This window comes from Caretta caretta, chromosome 16 (genome assembly GCF_965140235.1).
Source record: "Caretta caretta isolate rCarCar2 chromosome 16, rCarCar1.hap1, whole genome shotgun sequence".
NCBI lineage: Eukaryota > Metazoa > Chordata > Testudines > Cheloniidae > Caretta > Caretta caretta.
In genome coordinates, this window is record NC_134221.1 from 20,570,541 (window position 1) to 20,592,477 (window position 21,937).

The following is a 21,937-nucleotide window of genomic DNA, read 5'->3' on the forward strand; positions in this document are numbered from 1 at the left end:
TAACATTGGTGCATTATGTATTTGCATATACTGTCACATTTGTTGATGTCTTATGGTTATCCCATTTCCATAATGCATTTCCAGTACAATAAGAAGGGCAACAAAAATGATTAGGGGTCTAGAACACATGACTTATGAGGAGAGGCTGAGGGAGCTGGGATTGTTTAGCCTGCAGAAGAGAAGAATGAGGGGGGATTTGATAGCTGCTTTCAACTACCTGAAAGGGGGTTCCAAAGAGGATGGCTCTGGACTGTTCTCAATGGTAGCAGATGACAGAACGAGGAGTAATGGTCTCAAGTTGCAGTGGGGGAGGTTTAGATTGGATATTAGGAAAAACTTTTTCACTAAGAGGGTGGTGAAACACTGGAATGCGTTACCTAGGGAGGTGGTAGAATCTCCTTCCTTAGAGGTTTTTAAGGTCAGGCTTGACAAAGCCCTGGCTGGGATGATTTAACTGGGAATTGGTCCTGCTTCGAGCAGGGGGTTGGACTAGATGACCTTCAGGGGTCCCTTCCAACCCTGATATTCTATGATTCTATGAAGAGTTTACTGCTGAATAACTGCAGCAATGAAAATATTGGTGTATAATTTTGAGAAATTTAACATACAATATAGTCTAATTACACACTAGACAGCAGAATGATGAAGTGTACAAACTGGAAGTTCAGAATAATTTTTTTTTTTTAACCTTGACATCATGTAACCCAGAGTGTCTGTTCCTCAGATCTTTGGGAGCTCTTGCCTTCCAGGGACAATGATTCTGGAAATACAGTAATCCAAGAATGCTCTGAATAACTTCCTGGGATTTAAATTATCCATTCATTCCCATTTGCAGTGGTTTTCATCTTCATAATCCCAGCTTTCCCTCTCCCTCTAAGTAGCCATTTTGAAACTATAATGATCTATAGCCAGTACCCAAAAGATATGTAATACAAAAAAACTGCACTTCCCTTCAACCCTAACTACTATCCTGAGAATATAGCATCCATGGTACTTCCTTGCCATAGGACCAAGCACACGTCTCTGCATCTCAGTCTCGTATCTGATTCTTCCAATACCATAACCCCATGGCTGAATGCTGAACTGCCAGCCAACCATCCAGTTCAACAGCCTTCAACACTTTAAGATAACTTAATTTTTAATGCATACTTAAGCAGTCTTGTGAAACATAAATATGTTTATAGTATGGTTGAAGATGAGAAGGAGAAATTGCTGTGTGAAGGTACTGCATCCACAGCTAATTTTGGCATTGTATGGGTAAGAAGGCAATAGGTAAAATACAAGACTTAAAAGGAGGGGGACACGTTTTAAAAAAAAAAAAGCTGAAATATTTTGTCTATTAACATCAAGACCTTGTCATCAGATGCGTAAAACTAACATGAAGGTGACCTGCAAAGGATTTTTAAAAGATTGACTTGTGCCATTTTTGCTTCTTTATAATATACAGAAAGCCTGAAAGACTCTCATTTAAAGTTGCTTTTTCTGCTTCTGATGAGTGGTCGTTTTTATGCACTTTTCATGAGAATTGTTTGAAGTGACTTAATTAATTTGTGTAGTTGAGTACTGCTGTAGGGTATAAAAATTACATCTCTTCTATGTTAATCCCAAAAGGAGTTAAGATCTTCGTTATGTTATGCTTTTGGTGCAAATCTACCTTGGAAAGTTTGCTTGTGTTCACAAGCTACAGTGAATTTTGGTTAACTATACAAAGAATTTTTCTTAAAAATGAATAATGGTTAACAAACCAACTGATGCCAAATAGGTTCTTTACATACTGCACTTTTCTAATGATCTGTTTAAAACTTCAGTGGATTAGAAGAATAGACATGGTTACTATATTATACCATGAAATGGTTAAATATTATTGCCAGTGTGACAGAACCATGGAGATACCATGCAGATACACACTACTGGTCATCCATATGACTGCACTTTTAGCCCACCACTGTGGTATCGGAGGGAAAGTAAGAAACAAAGATAATCTAACAGGTCTTGGCTTGTCTTTGGACAGAAAAATGCCACATGCATTCTTAAGCTCTTTTATCACATGCAAGCTTTCAGGCAAAAGTTACTAGCATTCCAACAGGCAAAAGTTGACCAGACCTTTCTAAATTAAAGGAAGAATTTGTACATCATGAAATGTAAGTAAATTCCTCATCCTACATTTAACATTTTGCTCTATAAACTTAAAGCAGCATTCAAATAAAGGACTTTCATACTAGATATACTTACTGGTAAAATGTTGAAATAGCTGGCTGTGAATCAAACTCAGCAAGAAGTGCCTTGTGAACTCAATAGTGTAAAGCTTTCTTGGTATTATTCTATGAAGCCAAACTTTTGGTTCTGCAAGTGGAGAATTTGGAGTTTGCCTTAAATATAAGCAAGGATATTTTAAGTCTTCATCCTTTTTTTTTATGGTCAAAGTATTTTAAAGAATTTTGAACTAGCTTCTGCTGAATTTCTTAATCCATTAAGTCTGCAAAAACTTTAAAACCAAGCAAAAGTATCATCTTGAGTTTCCTGGGGGATTATGTAGGTAGGTAATCAGTTATATAAGTGTGTCTTAATTTAAAAAAAAATTGAAAAATTTCCTTCATGATTTTAAGCATACGTGTCTTTGCAGTGATTTTTGAGCTTATTTTGATTTGGGGACTAATGAAGACTTCAAGATTCCAGTGTGTGCTAGAAAAGGAGTATTTCTGCTCTTCCATTCCAAACGGTATGTTAGAGGTTTGTATCTTGATTACTGAGAAGGTGAAAGTCACTCCAAAAATTATATTTGTGCTTTACTGCTTAAAATTTCTTGGATAGGAAGGCGTTTCACTTCTAATTTATGTTCTGGACTCAAAAGTTGATATGTTATTTATCAGCTTGAGCTTATTTGATTAGTTTAATAGTGATGAGGTGGGATATACTCCTTAGTCCTAATAAATGTCTGGTCACAGAATGATTGCGCATAGTTCTGGATGGAATTTTTTGTTCGAGAAACTTAATTGGGGGGCAAAAGTGAATAATAGTATTTTTTTAAAGTTAATAATCTGTATTGCACCTTTTGCCTATATTTGAATTATTTTACTTCTGAATTAATTCATACCACTATATCTTTAAAATCTTTCAAAAGAAACCCATTTATTCGCCCTATGTTCTATTTAATTTGCTTTAGAACTTGTCACTGCTACTTGAGGAAAGATGACTTGTGCACAGTTAACAAATCAGTGGTTAAAAGTACAATATGTAAGCATATAACTTCATTTTTTGTGTGTGAGAACTATGTATACATAGCACAGGTCATTTGACATTAGTGCCGACAAACTTTGTACTATACATACTGTTGTGCTATCTATATGCCACATTTTATGGAAAATATTTTACAAACATTTTAGGACCCGATACAAAGACCACTGAGGTGAATTGGAATCTTTCCATGTATTTCATTGTCACTATCTCTTCTACCTCTCTACCTTGTAAAGCCAGTTGCCTTAGTTACTAAGCATCTAACTGCAGAATACTCAGAGAAAAATTAAAAAAAAATTTAAAACAATAATAAAAATAATCCAGAATGATTTTTCTGTACATAAAAATGACCTGACTTTTAGAGACTAATCTTAGGGTTCAGGATTAGTAGCAAGTATTGTGTCCTGTTAGAAAAAGCTGGGAAACTCCTCTTTCCAGCAGTCTAAACTTCTGTCAACTCTCTGCAATGTTGTAATATCAGACTTTAAACTGGTTGTTGGTTCAGAACTGAACATTGCCAGTGTAATTTTTTTTGTTTAGCTAATGGGAGTGGAAATGAAAAAGTGACTGAAGCTGCTAAGAGGTTTGGAATGTTAGAATAAGTTTCCATTGGATATATCAATGCCAAGAGGGCAGATGAGTTGGTCAGAGAAAGATAAATATAGTTCATTACATGGCTTTGCAATTTATCACATGGATGTCACTGATATTTTACTATAATTGTTGAGTAAGAGCAACATGTAGCCTTCGTTTTCCAACTCCTGAAGTTTTTGTCCTGTGGAAGCCTTCCCTTTATTTATAGATAGTCCTAAAATAAATCTCATTTTATTCTTATCAAAAGGATTTAAAATGTTCAAATATGTACTGCTTTTAGGATCACACGTTGAAATCAAATTAGGGTTCCATCACTCATCCTCATTTCAAATCTTGAAGAGGGGGAAAATCTTGGAATATGAACTGGTATTTTCCTTAGGTATTTCCTTAGGTATATTCCTTAGGTAATAAAGCACATTTTTCTGTTTTCTGTTTCTCTAGATTTTCCAGAAGGCCTGACGTCTGTTTTATTTGTTGTAACGAAGATTGGGGTTATCAACTCAAGTGTCTTCAACAGCCCAAACTTGAAATCTGTCACCAGTCTAGCTCTAGCAAACAGCGGCATCACAAGAATTGAACCTAGAGCCTTTTACGCTTTCCATAGTCTCACCAAACTCAGTTTATATAAAAATAATCTGACTACAGTTATGGGTTCTTGGCTTTCCAAACCAGGACACTTAGAAAACCTTACAGTGTCTCAGAACATCATTCAGGAAATAGGCCCCCATATGTTGTCTAGTTTCTCTAACCTGACAACCCTTAATTTAGCTAACAACAGAATTCATATGATTGTGGGTGGAAGTTTGAAGAATCTGTCTAAGCTAACTTTTATTGATCTATCTGGTAATAATTTATCTACCTTAACAAGAAATTTGTTCAGTGGGCTGATGTCTCCAGTAATGAAACTGGGGGACAATCCATGGAACTGTTCCTGTGAACTTCAAGATTTTGGATTTTTTTTGCAAGGTAATATAAAGCGTTATTTCAATCACCCAGAACACTTGGGCAACTCCAAATACATTCAGATAACTGGGAGTCTGTAGCCAGATAGCTAATTGAAGTGTGAAACTTGTTAGAAGTACTTTAGAATGTAAGGTCTGGCTAGTAGAGATTTGGGTGTTCAGGATTTCACTGTATATATAATAATTTGATACACCTTAAAGTATCCTTACCATAAATTATTTCCTTACTGTATTATTATTTATAGTACTAAGTATCAAAGTTGGGGCTGCCCATGTTCCAAGATCATACCATGAAAACATAACAAACCTGAGAGAGAGATCTGAATTGCATAGTGATGGTAATTTGTTTCATAGTGTCAGAAGTATGTAAAAGGGGGATTGTGAGAAACTCTGGTAGTATAATATTGGGTCAGTGTTTGGAACAAAAGATGGCATTTTCAATGAAAGTTGAATCAATTGCAGAAATATTGTACACAGTTTAAATATTACCTGCTTTCAGTTATTTCATACACTATTCCATACCTTCTGATTACTGGTTCTTCTTGGCCAACAGCTTAGAGAAACAAAATTCTTAAATGTTTGGATGGACTTAATCAGCAAACACTCCGGTGTTCTAATAGTTCAGCTGAATTATGTCTAATGCAGGTGAAAATAGTGTAGTGGATAACAATAGAAACAATGCATTGTATCATCAAAATTCGAGATGGGAAAGACTTACTAGGTGATGTAGACCATCCCCCTCTGTCAGTGAAGGATTATTTCCTTATGATACACTTGAGATCAGAATCAGAGGCCAAAATGTTAAAACTTGAGTGCATTAAGTTAGGTACCTGAATCATATTTAGTCACTTAAATAAGTGGCCTGGTTTTCAAAGGTGCTAAGCCCCTGCAGCTCTGTGGGTACTTCAGCAAGCAATGGTGAGAGCCCAGGATCTTAAGTAGTCACAGGTTAGTCATGCACATTTGTTTTTACAGAGCTGATGAATGCTTCTGTGTTGGAAGATGCTTCATCTGTGGTGTGTCAGAGCCCACAAGCCCTGAAGGGAATTCCAGTTTGGAACATCTCTGACTTTAACTGCCCACCGAGTCTCATATCACCATCACTTGAGAATGACTTCTATAAAGTTGGATTGCCAGTGATGCTTCTATGTTTAGGTGTGTTACAGTGCAATTTTCAGCATCTTATTTCATACTGTGAAATGAATTTCAAATACAGGCTCTTGAAAGCGCTTCCTCTTCTGTCTCTTCACCCCCCCCCAATTACAGCAAGGGGTTACGCCCACAAAATGTGAACCTCTTTTCAAGAAAGAGGTTGCCTTGTTCAATGGCATGTTAATATGCAAGACAAACCCTGAAAAGAGTCACAATTCCATTGAAGAAATAATGACAGGGTGTTTTTTTTTAATTTCCTTGTCTCTTCAGAAAAAATAATTCCTTTCAAATGTATTTTGAATGTATTTCAGTACTTAATGCTGTAATGTATACATTATTAGTATACTTAATTATGTAGTATAAGGGTACTCATCAAGTAAGAATTGTATTATTCCAGAAACAGATAGTTTGGGTAATAATAAGCCATTTGCCATATTACCCAAAGAGATAATGAATAAAGCATATTTATTATTCCAGATAAAAAGAGGCTGGGGGAAGTTTTTAAAATATGAAACCTGCTGCAGGTGCAACTTAATATTTAATATATTGTGTAAGTTAAAAAGAACATGCAAATAAACCACCTAGAAGATTGGTTCAATAGAGGATGTGCATAAAAGCAGAATTTTATGTTTAAAATAAACTTTAAAAAATATGAATTTTGGTCGGGGAAACTTACAAAAGAAATACATTTTCTTTGCTTTAGATCAGTGGTTCTCAAACTTTTGTACTGGTGACCCCTTTCAAACAGCAAGCCTCTGAGTGTGACCTCCCCCCCCTTATAAATTAAAAAAAAATGTTTTAATCTATTTAACACCATTATAAATGCTGGATGAAAAGTGGGCTTTAGGGTAGAGGCTGACCGCTTGCGATCCCCCCATGTAATAAACTCACGACCCCCTGAGGGGTCCTGACCCCCAGTTTGAGAACCCCTGCTTTAGATTATTAGCTTTGGAGAAACAGTTCCATTTGTATTAACACAAATGGATGTACAATAAAACACAAAAACATTCTCAGTAAGTTTTCTTTCAGTTTTGCCACTAAATCAGTGTGTGCATTTATAAACAACATCAATACCATCCTTTCTCAATCTGGAATGAATTGATTATACAATTCATCTCTGTCTTTAGGAATTTTTTGTCCTTTCCACAAATTCTCCACTAATTTTTATTTGATTTTTTTTGAAAATTGTAACTGCCTATCCGTTTTGATGAATTGTAAGATTATTTGTTTGAACTATTTTTGCAGTGTTTTTTTCATTTCTTTTGCTGCTTCTCCTGCTCTGGAAGGTGAAACAAGATAAAAAGCAAGTGCAGCCAGATAAAGAAGCTACTGTTGAAAATAGCCATGAAACACTAACAGGCCACCTTAACAGGATGACAGAGAGACTGAGGAGCAGAGGACTGTCAGATGAAAATGTACAGACAACCGTGAAAATTGACAAAACCCAACAAAATAGAATGCAGAAAACTCGTGCAAAATCTGCCTCACCAATTATGTTGAGAACTGAGTTTCAACACAGTAGTTCTCAACACCATAGACCAACTGATGAGAACCAGGAGGAACCCAAAACCTCTTATACAGTAATAAATGAACAAGCCTACATGAAAAATGAAGACTGCAACAATGTTATGGAACTGTGGTATTTTAATAGCTTGCAAGATTGCAATAAGAAGGCTATGTGTAGTCACAATGCAAACACTTCGCCAACTGAACTTAGCATAGAAACCCCCCAAAAGGATTGTTCGGAACTGTTAAAGCAGTCATTGCAGGACCATGGAATTTCAGAAGTGTGTTGGAATGATGAAATTAAAGGAAGTAGTAATACAGAGAACGCTGAACCTCTGTTGTATTTAAGTGTTGCTAGTACAACTGAAGAGTCACCCAGTGTACCTGGCACTGAACAAAAAGGTGCTGTGAGTAGAAATGTAAATATGAGGCTGTGTTCTTTGAGAAGAGTTCTTACTTGGCCGTATGAAAAATGCAAAAGGTACGAAAGTCAAAACACTTTAAATTATGAGGATTTTTTCAAGGCACATTTCTGTATGCCCACTAGTGATCCTGGTGTCCCAGCAGCAGTCAGGAAAACAGAATTCAAAGATGAACAAAATCAGTATAATCTCCATCTACATACTGTAAAGGAACAAAAGGCAATTCATGATTACAGCAGTGGTAAACCTGAGTTAAAGAGAGAAGCAAAACCAGAAAACAAATTAGTATCTCCACTTAAGAAAGGAGCCAAGCAAATAACCACAATGGAAAATGCATGCATCTCAGTGCCTGGAAGAGGATTCAGAGGCTCTGAGACTGTAAAAAAAAATAAGAATAACAAAGATGTATCTTCGCAGGCTGGATTCTGCAATGACAATCTTGACTCACCAGCATCCTCAGACAAATCTGGTCACACCTCCTCCCCATGTGATAATACATTACTCAAAAATAATGAATACACCTTCATTGATCTTTTGCATGAAGTCGTGGAAAATCGTGGGAGGTGGACCAGGCAGAGGTGGAAACAGACCCATCAAGTGCAAATTGCTAGCCACTCCCCAATGAAATCAACGTAAACTCATTGCACTCCATCAAAAAATGTTCCATGTGCTATAGGCTGCCTGTTTAACCAAAATTGTTGTATAACATTTCAGTCGTGGTGAAACATGCCAGACTTGACAGTACTGGAAGCTGAAATCCTCTATTATACATACTTCAGGAGCAATGCAGACTGCTCCATACTGCCCTTCCAGAATGCCTTATCCATGTTTTGGAAAAGCACCTCTAAGGATGAGAGGGGACTTTTCTCCATGGCCCAGTCAATTAGTGGTGCCAAAAAAGGGTGACACATGTCATCAAGGTTTTTGTGATGTGATCATTTATTTACAAGGAGCTTGACTGAGACCCACCAAACTCATTTCATCTAGGCAATCAAACCGCTTTCAGATGAGTAATGAGTTTTGATCATTAATCATCTAAGGTAAATTTTCCAGAAATGTCCAAGAGATTTACGTACTGAAATAGATATGACTTAGGTACCTAAGTCACTTAGCACTTTTGAAATTTTTATCTCTAGGCTGGTTTTGCACCAGCGATGTAGAAAACTCCAAATCCCATTACTCCCCTCCCTGAAATAACCCCTATCGTTACGGTTTTGATTCAAGCATTGCACTAAGTAGGCAAATTTATAAATTAGCCCTAGAATTTTCCAGCTGCCTAGAAACCGATAGTTCATGGCGTATGGAGCCTTTCTGCTCTGGTTATTGACTAGCTCTACTCATTGGCAGAGACCATTAGTAGCCAGGATTGTCAATCTGGCATATTCATGGGCACTAAAAATTAATGTAAAATTTTCAGTTTACTTGCACAAAAAATGAAATATTAACATGTATCATGTCATGCTAATAGGTTATATCCCCTTAAATGGATTGCTAATTGCGTGTTCTCTCTCTCTCTCGCTCTCTCTTTACATATATATATATATAAAATAAAAAAAAATCCTTACTACTAATAATGCAAAGATATCTCATGAGCTACAGTGGTATTTTATATGCACCACACAGCCTTTTTGGTAGGCTTTGCTAGGTTTTACACACTGTATTTTCAATTAATAATTTATAATATGACTAATAAACCATGTAACTAGAAATGTTTGTCTACAGTGAGCCATTATATATGGCCGATGTTCTGTAATATTAGATCTTGTTCCGCAGTCTCTCATGGATTTTCATGTAAGTGAGAACTGCTAGTTGTTAGTTTGTTTGCAATAACATCCAACAAGACACCTGCTCCATTTTTATGCTTGTATTTGCTCTGATTTAGGGCTGATGGCAAATCACAAAGAAATTATTCTGCCTGTTTGGATTTGTTTAGAAATATTGTAATTCCTTCTTGTTATACAGCTGGCACCTGCCTTCTCCCCACTCCACAGCCCCCGCCCCCTTTTTTTTTTTTTTGAGGAGTAAGGATTTTGCTGAGAGTAGATTTAAAGTAAATATGTTTTGCTGTTAGGTTCACAAATACCATTCACTCACTCAAATTTATCAGTCTCTTTTCATTATTTAATAAACATTATTTCTGTTATATTTTACATTTTAATTAATGTAAATTCAGTTTGTTGTAATCTCCAAGAATGTGAATTTAATACAAAAAACATAGGAACCACCATTTGCATGGTGTTTACATGACCCCAAATGTACAATGCATCCTTGTACAAACAATTTATTCATAATGTAAAAGCATTAACTTCCACCAGCATTTATTAAATATGGGTAATCTCTAGCTGTAAACATCTCTTTCCCAAGGCAGGGGTTTTCCTGTGCTGTTGGTTATGGATGAAGTATGGAGTGTCATCTCTGCGTTTTTTGTATTGTGTTTTTTCTAATTCTTTTAAAATGTTACCACTAAGCTTTTTAATGTTAGTTTTGGAACAGTCTTATTAATTCAGGAGATCACCTGTTTGAACCTGCCTCATGTTTTGTTAATCTGTAATGAATCTTAACATGGATGACTGGTCCAATTAGTGAACCATGTTTTCATGAAGCATAAATACTCTGACAAGTGACAGCTTTTTGTACTCAAGGGAAGCTGAAGTTTTTAACAGAAAAGTCCAATGCATTTCTGAAGATGAACTGTAAGTTCCAACTTTTATTAATTCTAGCAACAAATATTTGGATTTAAATTGTGCTAGGAATTCAGTGGGAAACTAGACTTGTCAGAAATCAAATATTGCATAAATATTTTCAGGCAGTGGTCAAAATGTATTCAGGCGCGATTTCTGTAAAGTAATAAAATATGAAATGAGAAAGGAATGCTCTTGTGCATAAATGGTGTGTCATGTGAGCTGAAATTATCAGGAAAAAATAATATTGAATTATTACTGTAAAATGTGAACTCAGAAGTAATCCAAAAGGTTGCATGTCATATTTATGGAAATATTGCAGTTGTAGTGAATTCATTCTTGAGTTTCCCAAGTGTTCTAGGTAGGAAAACCTCTTCTCCTATTCAGGAAAGGCATTCCTGTTAGTCATAGAAGGGTATATATTTTTTTTAAAGTAGGCCATACAATTCAATACACAATTACTGTGCTAACGCTTGTAATCTGGGCAATTGTGCACATAAACCATAATGTATCCTTTTATTTGTGGAGCTGTAGTAACTGTCAATTCAAATTTGGCATTTAATTGCCAGCCCAACTTTTTAAAAGGTAGGTTGAGAGTGTAATCAATTTTTTTAATGAAAGAAGACATACATTTGCAGCTGCCTGAAACTGAAATCTACTTTCCACAAGACACTTTTCCCTCTTCCTTTATAGTTACCCAGAATTACTACAGTAAAGTAAATATCAGAATCAGCCTTCCTCAGAAAAATACACTGAAGATTAGAAATATTTTCAAAGGTGTGTGTGTGTGCGTCTAACTAGCTGTATGAAAAAAACATGCAAGTATTAAACCTGACTCTAGCATATTTTTGTTTTGGCTAATAATAGTCATATTTTTACTTGTAATATTTTTGAACAAGTTAAAAGATGAGTTTATAACCAGTGCAAATAAGTCCCATGCCTGGAGTTATTCCAATATGTAGTCAGGTTATACAACACAAATGTAATTGTTTATATTCCCAGATGCTGAGAAAATGCCAGCAGTATGCTTTGGGAAGAACATTAATTGGCAGAATTTATATAGCCCAAGATGTGTGCTGGAACAGGGAATGGCTGGTGATATAGAAAACAATTCAGGAAATAAGTTAACAAAATAACATGTTAAGATACATCATCTAAATATTTTCATGTTTAGTGATATGGTATCTGAATGTTTTCTACATCAAATGAGAAAATAACAAATTTTTCAAGAAAAATGATGTCATATTACAGTATATACAATCCCCATTTATGATACATGGCAACAGCGGTCCACACAGAGATTGGCCAGTTACATAGTGCTCTTTTCCGTTTTACTAGCTGTTACATTGCCTCAAGAGAGTTAAAAATACCCAAAATATTTCCTTAATATTGATTTTCCATATAAGCCATTATTATAGCTGCCATGGGGATGTTATGAGATGAATGGGATTACAAATGGGGCAGGGTAGCGGTCGGCAAGGCAACTGCTCTTTTAAGATATGGTGCACTCTATGAAATAATTTGAAAACCCCTGCTCTGTGTGTGCATCAGTTAATAAACTACCTATGAAGAGTGGTGATATTTACTGAATTAATAAATATCATGGTATTCTACAATATGAATGCAGAAACTTTACTAGAAACAATCACCATCTAACTCGTATTATCACAATGTGTCAGTCAGTAGTGTGTATGGCACTTAATGTTGCAGAAAGTTGTACAAATTTCAGAGCAATGTTAAAAAGAACCTTTGTTTTTAAATTTTCAATACCCAAGGGCCCTTTTTAATTAAATTACTTTTGTAAGCAGTAATTGATATTAAGGGAGACTAAAACATTGTTACAGTGAAATGAAAAGATGCCAAATACTCCTCTTGACGCATAGCCTATTAATCTATAGTATCCCAATAGATATAGAGCAACTATAGGAAGTAAGTCAGAATACTGCAGGTTTAAAAAGATCCTCAAAAAGAACTTTTTCTAGAATGTGTGTGTTTGTAACTGGATTTTGTGTGTGTAAATAGGTATTTTGGCTCTTGCTAGTTTTCTTCTTCTGATTTTCCTGGAAGTAGCCCAGTCTTGTCCTCCAATCTGTAAATACTGCTCCACGGGGCTAGCAGAATGTGAACATGTCTCGTCACTTCAGGAAGGTAAGCCTTTATTCCTCTCCTGCGTTCCTGTTGCTACCAATTGATAGACGAGAATAGTAGTTAGTGGAATTCTGAAATTACATGTTGCTTTTGAACAGTGGTGTTTTATATTTATAAGAAATAGGTCTAGAAGTAAAAATATATTCACTTGAAAACTATAAAAAGGAAAAAGCAATTGCCATATAAAAGACACATTATCCAGTCCAGGTTGTGATGGAACCTATGAATACAGTAGTAGGCCATATGCCAAGTACAAAAGGATGGATATTTAGGAGAGCAGCACAGCAAGGTCTGTCTTTGAGTAGATCAATTTCAGTCATTGTAGTCTGATCCTCAGCTGTAGTCCTTTGTACTTGTCCAATGTAGTCTCATCCCAGGGCTGGTACCCAACTTAAATTAGAGCAGCCTCTTGTCTTCCTGTAGTTTAATTTCTAACACGTTTTTTATACCTCAGTCTTACCAGGTTTGCCAAACTCCACAGAGAAAATACTATTACGGCACGGAAACCTTAGCAAGATACCACCACTGTCTTTTCAGAATTTCCCCAGGCTTCATTTGCTCTCCATAACTGGATTTCTGTTCTCTTCACTTGCAAACCTGACCTTTGTTGCAAAAGACATCAGCAGCCTGAGGAGTTTGGATCTCAGCAGTAACTGTCTGCTGAGCTGTGGGATTGAGCCTTTGGCTTTCTCTGGTCTTGGAATCCTCGAGGAGTTGATTCTTACAAACAATGCCTTGGATACGCTGAAAAGTTCTTGGTTCTTGGAGATGACCCTGCTCACCAAACTCCTCCTTTCTGACAACAAAATTACATATCTTCCTCCAAGAACTTTTGAGAGTTTGGCTAAGCTGAACGAACTCATTGTGTCTTCCAATTTCATTCAGTATCTTTCCATGGACACTTTTTTGGGGCTAGCATCATTGACCAAACTGGACTTATCAAGCAATGAAATCCTGTTTGTTAATAACGATGTTTTCCAGCCTTTGCAGGCCTTGACGCATCTGTGGTTGTTTAAGAATAAGATGACTGCACTGGCCAGCATGCCAGACTCTCTTACCTCCTTGTCACTTAATGAAAATCCTTGGACCTGCAACTGTCATCTGGTGAGCTCCATGCAGTTACTGAAGGAGAAAGTTCAGACACCCAGTGGCCTAGTTTGCAATAGTCCACCGAGCCTGAGGGGACGCCATATGTTGAGTGTCGGGCCTGAAGTTTGTGCTTTTCCAACTCGCACAGAAAATCTACCACAGGAAAGCACTTCAAAATTTAACTCGCTCTATGGCTTCACAGGTAAACTCTAGCAATGCAACATAGTTTGGAAGCTGTTTGTTTGCATTGTTCATACTTCACATTAATCTAAAGGTGTAAATATTATAAAAAAAATCTTCCATTTGTATTTGCTTAGCCTGCTTTGTGAGGCCTTTCTCGTGAGCACCCAGTTCGCAGTCCTTGGGCAGGAGAGCCCCAAGCCAGGAATGGGATGCATTGTGGAACAGTGGGGAAGGGGAGCTAATGGCTTGGAAGGGGATGATGCAGATCCTTACTGAAAGTTCAGGGGGTGTGGATGGACTATCAGGTGGAGCTGCAGAGCAGGTGATTTAACAGAGCTGTGTGGTGAAAAACTTGCATGAAATCTGCCTGTATCATGCTTGGTACTTGTGAATACTATTATTATGATTAAGCACCAAGTTCACATATAAACTTAAAAAATATAGCCATGAACGTGGTCTGACTCTCATCCTGTCTCCTGCAGGAGGACTTTTCTTCAGTTTCGTCATGTGTCTGATTGTCTATTTTGTCACAAAACACTGGAAATATAGCAGAGTTGCTAATCAGGCAGAGGATGGACACATCTTACAGAAGGACTCTGTGGAAGAGTTCCCGAGGAGCGTGACCAATGCCCCTTCAGTATCCTCACTTCCTCATAGCTGTGTGATAAAAGCAAATACAACAAGGGGCTTTCAGAAGGAAAGTGAAGCTGACACAACAGAAAAAGCACTGTGTGACCATTTGAACAACACGTCCAAATCCAGCAGAGAACATTCAGAAACAAGTTCCCCAGTGAAGATGCCTAGAGTGGCCGTGCTGCCGGCTCACAGTCCCACAGGTAAAAAGATCATGACGATCTGTAAGGATGGAATGGAAATTGAAAGATTAACTGAAAGTCCAGACAAAGCCACAAGCCCAGCACTCCAGCAAGTGGGCAGCAAAAATGTGGAGAAAGCAGTTGAAATCCCCAGATGTGTCAGTGCACCGGGCTTACTTCCTAATGTGGAGAAACAACCTTCTCCAAAAAGGGACCATGGTTTGCATTGCTCATCGTTCAGCCATGAAAAAACAAGCCCGATGAGGGAGTGGATGGAGAATAGGGAACCTGGTAAGTTCAAATAAAGAGTAACAATGATTACTCAGAAAGAAAAGGAGGACTTGTGGCACCTTAGAGACTAACACATTTATTTGAGCATAAGCTTTCGTGAGCTATAGCCACAAGTCCTCCTTTTCTTTTTGCGGATGCAGACTAACACGGCTGCTACTCTGAAACCAATGATTACTCAGAAATGGTGGTGGGGAGGTTGGGCATTTGTCACTTTGGAACGGGAAGAGGATAGGCAGCAATAGCTCTCGTGTGCATTTTGCTATAGTAGCCATTGCTCAGAGGCCCATTGCTCTGCAGAGTCTCAAGGGGCCTGCTGTTGAATGAGGTGGACCATTGTAATGGAGACTGCTGCAAGAAATCTGCTACAACTGCGGAACCAGCAAGAATTCTTAGTGATGGCTACCGTACAATGGGAATGCTGATTCACTGAGCATCTTCATCCACCAGGATTTGTATATTTCCCTATACAGTATTAGGGTAAAGTGCTTTCAGCTCCACTGGTGAGGCATCACTGGAAGAAAATTTTTCGCTTTTAGAATTATGTCCTTATTTAAAAGAACGTGACCTTTTATAAATAAATTATTAAAATATTGCATGGCAATTACATACTTCAATCCCTATAACAAATCTAATGTGCTTTCTGCATTTAGTTCCTGGGCTCCGTTTCCAGTTCAAGTAGGGGGGTGGAGAGGTGCATGTGCTCAGTCCACACACTTGTGAAGCGATGCCTTTTCATCGGTATGCAGAGGTGTTTGTGTATTTCTGTGTTACAACTCAGTGGAGAGAAGTGAGATTTGTGCATATGATTAAAATATGTATTTACAATATAGATAAGTGCAGTATGTCAACTTTGTTCCCTCTGTTTTGCAGCCTTGGTGAAATATTTTGAAACCCAGCGGGAAGGGCAGGCTTTGAGTCCCATTACCTGGTTTTTTGGTTCTCAGTGTTCCCGGACTTTGGTAAATGTAGTTTCTCCAGCAGGAAGTGCTACACATATACAAACAGGCAGAGACCGAATTCACACCACCTCTAACAAGAGAAGTAAATCCTGGAGCCCCTTTCACTTCAGCATCTCCAGTCATTTAACAGAGGCTCATGGAGATAGTGCATCTAGAAGAAATTCTGAGAATGGATTTGAGGCCAACTCGGTGCATTCAAGAAGAGACACAGACTGCGAGACTTTATGTCGAGAACATTTTATAAAGAGTGAGTCCACAGATACTACTGAGGACAGATCCAAAGATCAAGGAATGAAAGAACCAGATTTGCAGAAAGACATCTATCTCAAGAACTGTTGCATTGCACAGAGTGAAAGCAACAATCAGGGAGAGACTACGAACACAGGGGATGTCAACCTCACTCCAGAACCTGAAGCACGAGCCAACTCCCCACTTTCAGATTTAGCCAGCCCTAGAGAATATGCTGGTGCCAGCAACCCAGATAATAAAGGCATTAAGCCTGCAGTGCAGGGCAAATTAGTTAGCCCCTTTCTTGGAAAAGAAGGTATCCATCCCCAGTCTTTCTATAATAATGATAGATTGAGAGAAGAGAGGCCCAGCTGTACAATACCCAGGAGTGAGAAACCTGACAAAGAATCTTCCTTAAAGAATAATAAATTAACAAAAGAGAGATTTTGGAAATACCATACAAATTGCTGCAATGAATTCCAGCCCTGCCCAACTGCTCAGAAAGTATTAAAAGAGCTGAAGACTGCACTTCTGACTTCAAGAGAGCAATTAGATCTGTCCACGCAGGCTCCCCCCTCTGACATGGATCTTCTGAAAGGTAATGATAGACTCACCATTAACCTTTTAGTTAAACTTTCCCAGAGAAGGGAAAAGCAGAGGGCAAAGAAGCAGCCCTGGAAATGACTGGAGATTAGTCACTACCATAAAGTGTAGCCATGCTGCAGTACCGTATAGGCTATGCACTGCTGATTTGGATTAAATTTACACCCAATTTTATGAAGAGGTTTTGCCTTCCGCAGCTAACGAACATCAGTCTGTGGGACTGCTCTTGCGGCAAGGGGGATCTGTGTGAGCTAATGCTAGGAAACAGTCTATGCCCTGTGCTGATGCTTGTGGCTGCTGGCAAATGAAGCATATTGCATAATAAAAGTCCTGGGCAGCAATGAGACTATGCAGGCTCTCTCTGCTTAGCATTATGCCCCAGCTCACCGCTGGCAGCAGTGTGCGCTGCAGGCCAGCAAGTGATTGGATGCCACTTGCCATGTATAATGTCAGGAGCAGCAGAAATCAATTTTAAAATACAAGATTTTAAAAATTTTCATGCCATTCAATAGATGTTTCCCCTTTCCGTTCTCCTTAGATCTGTCCATCAGCTATACAAATGAGTTAACGTTTGTTTTAGCACCTTGAAAATGTAAAGCACCACCACGAAGGGAATTTAGAAGTATTTCACCTGTAAGTGTTTTTAATAAAAGGCAATATATTTTCAGTTATTCAGTATATAATTTTTGGAAATAACTGCCAAATAATGATGGTCAGCAAACAACTTTGTGAAACTCAACTATGAAGTATGCAGGTAAGGATAGCTTCAGTTGTGATCTGTTGTAAGACAACAGGGGCTAATCATCACTATATTTCAGCTACAATAATCATCAGCTAGACTCAGGCAGAAAGAGTATTTTAACACACAACTTGAAAGGGTTTTACATCTTCTGAAGCATCTCACTCCATCTACCACCAGAATATTTGTGTGCAGATCACTGGTTTGTTGCTGTGAATTGGGGACATGTATTCAGACACTTGTTACCAACCTGTAGAAACTGTGATAAGGAATTTTTAGCAGAATTTATAATGTGTCGTGGTGTTTTGTATTTAACCTAAATCTTACAGAACAAGAAGTGACCACAACTTTCCTTGCCCAGTATATAAACAGTGAGGAGCCACTAACAAACAAATGGGAAAAGGGAAACAATAGCACTTTGCCAGATGCACACGCTTCCTTTGCTCCTGATGGAATTTGCCATCCAGAGTTGCCTGGAGATGACAGTAAAATTTTTTGTGGACTTCCTCAGACAATAACTCTGCAGCTGGGCCAACAAACCAATATATCTCACCAAGAAGCTGGTGCTGAATGCCAGTCTTTAAGTAAGGCAATTGTTGAATCCATCAATGAATTTCAAGGGAGCACTGAAAAATGCATTGTAAAAGATCAGAGCAGGACGGTGGATAGTTTGGAGCAACTGCAGTTAGGAAATGCCTCTGTAGGTGCCAATAATCTCCTGTCCAGAAGATGTGAGAATGCACGTAATGAACATGTTGCCCAGGACTGGAAGTCTTTGGATGCAGAAACTGATTCGGATGCACTGACACAAACATATAATACTATCAATGAGCATTTTGCAGGAGGTGAAGAAGGTTGTGTTCCTGCATCTCCAAGTATTTTACACAGAGAACTCTGCCATGTTAAATCTCTACAACTCAGCACTATGGCATCTGTCTATACTTGCCTCCCTCTCAGTGCAGATGAAAGCACCCTGGCGCCTGACTCTGAAACTTCCAGTCCAAATATTAGTAAAGTTCCTTTATTGGACGTTCACAAAGTTGAACGTAAAGGTGTAGCAGACAGAGAGCCCAACTGTTATTTCTCAGATGAGGTTATTTCGGAGCAGAAAATGCACATTTCTCCAAGCGAAGAGAAAAGTGTAGGCGGACTGAGAGATGCAAGTACTGATGCTGAATTCATGCTTAATGAAAATGAGGGAGCTCAGTTTGATATTGACCAGGAGAAAACAAAGGCATTTCAATCTGACGGTACTGAGCACAATTCATATGAGTTAGTGAAAGTTGTTAGCTCAAATGACACAGACGGCCAAAAGAATACTAGGGAGCTGTTAGCCCCCCGTGACAATTCGAGGATTGAAAATAAAACCTGGCATAATACTGACAACCGTCCTTGCAGAAGCTGCTTGGGAAATTCCTGTGCTTCTATAGCAGCCGATCGTAATGAATGTGACAATGCAGAATGCAGAAAGGAAACTGGCCCTGAGTCTCTCTGCCAACCTGCTGTATCAAAAGGGAGCAGATCCTTTACAAATCCTTCTCTTACTGTTTATGAAAGTCAAGCAGAAGAAATCAGTGTTGCAGGCTATGATGGTACTTTTTCTCACTCACGCCAGGCCTCCAGGAATACAGGAATTCAGCAATTTACTTGTAATAAAAAGGACGAGTTTCAGCTCCAGAATATACAGGTAAATCCAAAAACAGAGAATGAACCAGATATGAAATATTCTAACTCTAAATACCCCATGTTAGTGGCTGGCAACACAGATGCTAAGCTTTGTGTAGCAGGAGACAACCCCTCTGCCAGTCCATATTTAGAAAGCAGACGGCCCCTGGAGATTGGACTACATTCTAAGACCATTCGTCTGCCAGAGCAGTCTCACAGGTCTCTTCTGCAACAAGGTTCTGCGCTTTCCAACCCATGGAAGAAGGAATTAGAGCAAAACTGGAATGAAAGTCCCTCAGGAAAACAACTCAAGAAAACATATTGTTCTGTTTTCAGACTACCTACCGAAGGCTCATCTTTTGGGAAACTTTGCCAGAATTTAGACTGTACCATTGAGCCTCCTGATCTGAGCAAGGGAACATTCCCCACTACCCTACTGACACCAAATCCATATTTATTGGGACAAGAAACTGAAATACATGCAAATGGAGGGTCTTGGGCGTTCAACCCTCAACTGATGGATAAAGCCACATATTTAAGTTGCCTTTATAATCCAAAGGCACAGAGGAAACAAGCAAATGAACTAAGTGTACTTTCTAATCTCCGCTATTGTAAAATTTCAGCAAAAGTATCCTTTGGTGTGGAGGAGGAGGAATGGAGGTCAGTGTCTCAAAAAAAAGAAAATGACCCAGATCAATTAATGAGTAACCATCAATATGAACCTCCTCCTAAAAAAGAAGTCACCACAGATAGCGACTGATGTAAGTATACTACCTGACTTTGGTAGAGCTTTGCACGGCTAAAATGTAATCAATTGTAAAATGAATGGGTTTGTGTATGTAAATGAGGACAGTCAAAGATGACTCAAAAATACCACTTCTGTATTGGTCTGTAGAGATACACGTAATGCTTTTCTATTACACAGTGATCTTGTACATCACTCTGGCCCTGTGTTTTCAGTCTGTTGTCTGTCTTTCAGAAATGTAGTTTCAAGATACCTGTGTATATAATTTTTGATCGTGAACTAATCAGAAGTGTTAAACATCCCATGAAAAACATTTAGTGGCATGCAAGTTTAGGCCTTACATTTGATGTACTCAGTGTAGTAATGTACCTCAGCCAGGTGCAACCTGTTCATAGATGTTTTGGAATTAACAAAGCTTACCTGCTTTAAAGAAGGAAAGGGTAATGCTTAAAGATCATGGTGTGTTTTTCTTAATTTTTAAACATTTTTGGAAGCCTGTGATTGTAAACGTTTCCACTTAGTTTTTTCCCTCTTTTCCATTGTGGATAGACAATGTTTGAATGTTCTGGGAGATGGATTTTTCTCTTGATTTTTGAACAATGAGTGGTTTCTTTGGGTGACAAAGACTTTACATACTGTATATAGGGGGGAAATATAGGGCAAATTGGGTTGAACCATCTAATATTGATGGTTCGACGAAGCATCTCTTTATCAAATGACTGGGGTAAAATCTTTTTTCTGCACGTAAGGATTAGATATTGCCCTTTGTATCTTTACTTTAAGGATTTTAATATTGTTGGTATTAGATTGATTTGGGCTGACATTTGACTAGAACACCATATTCATACAAAACATCGTTAAATTAGGGGAGGGAGTTTTGAAAAGATCTGAATTTTTTTTAAAAAATCACAAAACATATCGCACAATTTTAGAGTGCTGCAAAATGGGTTTGGTGGCCTATCTGCGCTTTGGGATTTTGGAAGGAGATTTCCAATTGACCTCAAAATTACAACTCACTTCCCCTTTCCAACCCCTTCAAAAACATTTACAAAAGTCTATGCTGTTGCTGCATGCAGCTGTTTCATTGTAACTTTATTTTTTACAGACCAGTGTGAAGCATCTTCACATATATTTGTACAAAAAAAAATCTCCAGTTGGCTGTCTACAGTGTATTTCAGAACATTTCACAAAAGAGGGTCCCATATGTGGAAAAACCTGGAATTGTAATATGTAATTGCTAATAAAAATGCATGCACCTGGGGACCTGGAGGAGTGTGAATTCCCTTCTGGGAAATGAAGATGTGACAGGTTTTTCAGACATATTTTACACACTTAGTCAAAAGGGGTTTTTAATGGGAAGTACATATGTTCTGTACACATTTTTGGCTATTCAAATTTCCCTTTAAATGTTGATCTACAAATTTAGTCCATATTTGCAGTATAAAACAGTAAATGGACATGGAACATGCAAGGAATTAAGTTGGCAATAAATCTGTAAATGTCATTGCCATCTCTTATTTTGCTTATTTCTGCATTTTCCCCAGACTCACTGGTTTGTTTGTTAAGCACAAACATACTCTTCAGAAAGTATGTGTGGTGGTGATTTGCTAGAGATTAGCGACGCTAGTTCAATCAACTTCAGAGACTCTCTCCTTCTCACTCAGTAACTTTTGGACAACTGATGGGTAACCAAACTTGCACAAAACTCGTATCCTGCAGTGTTTCTGGCAATATTTTAGATACGTGTGGTTACCACAGGAGTGCTGCTATCCCCAGTGCCTGCCTTCTGGCTTTCATGGCATGTAATGTTGAGAGTTCCCATCTATACTATCTGACTCTTTTCCATTAATTTTTCTGAAATATCAAGTAACTAGACTTGCCCTACTCAGGCAATTATTCCTGATCACTCCTGGCATATTTC

The 21,937-nt window shown here is 38.0% G+C and overlaps 1 protein-coding gene across 1 annotated transcript; it reads left to right on the plus strand.

Annotated features, from left to right (window-relative positions):
- The first annotated feature begins 1,818 nt into the window (after window positions 1-1,818).
- LOC125623596 (uncharacterized) lies at window positions 1,819-20,211 on the plus strand. The gene is made up of 9 exons (XM_075120570.1): window positions 1,819-2,141; window positions 2,624-2,719; window positions 4,270-4,794; window positions 5,766-5,945; window positions 7,188-10,563; window positions 12,574-12,699; window positions 13,154-13,990; window positions 14,454-15,077; window positions 15,948-20,211. The coding sequence occupies exons 5-9, from the start codon at window positions 10,557-10,559 to the stop codon at window positions 16,946-16,948; spliced, it is 2,595 nt and encodes an 864-aa protein (XP_074976671.1). The 5' UTR covers window positions 1,819-2,141; window positions 2,624-2,719; window positions 4,270-4,794; window positions 5,766-5,945; window positions 7,188-10,556; the 3' UTR covers window positions 16,949-20,211.
- The last annotated feature ends 1,726 nt before the right edge of the window (window positions 20,212-21,937 follow it).

Coding starts and splice junctions, on each gene's coding strand:
- LOC125623596 (XM_075120570.1), top strand. Junction 12,700..13,153: donor TGTCTCGTCACTTCAGGAAG/GTAAGCCTTTAT, acceptor TTTATACCTCAG/TCTTACCAGGTTTGCCAAAC. Junction 13,991..14,453: donor CTCGCTCTATGGCTTCACAG/GTAAACTCTAGC, acceptor TGTCTCCTGCAG/GAGGACTTTTCTTCAGTTTC.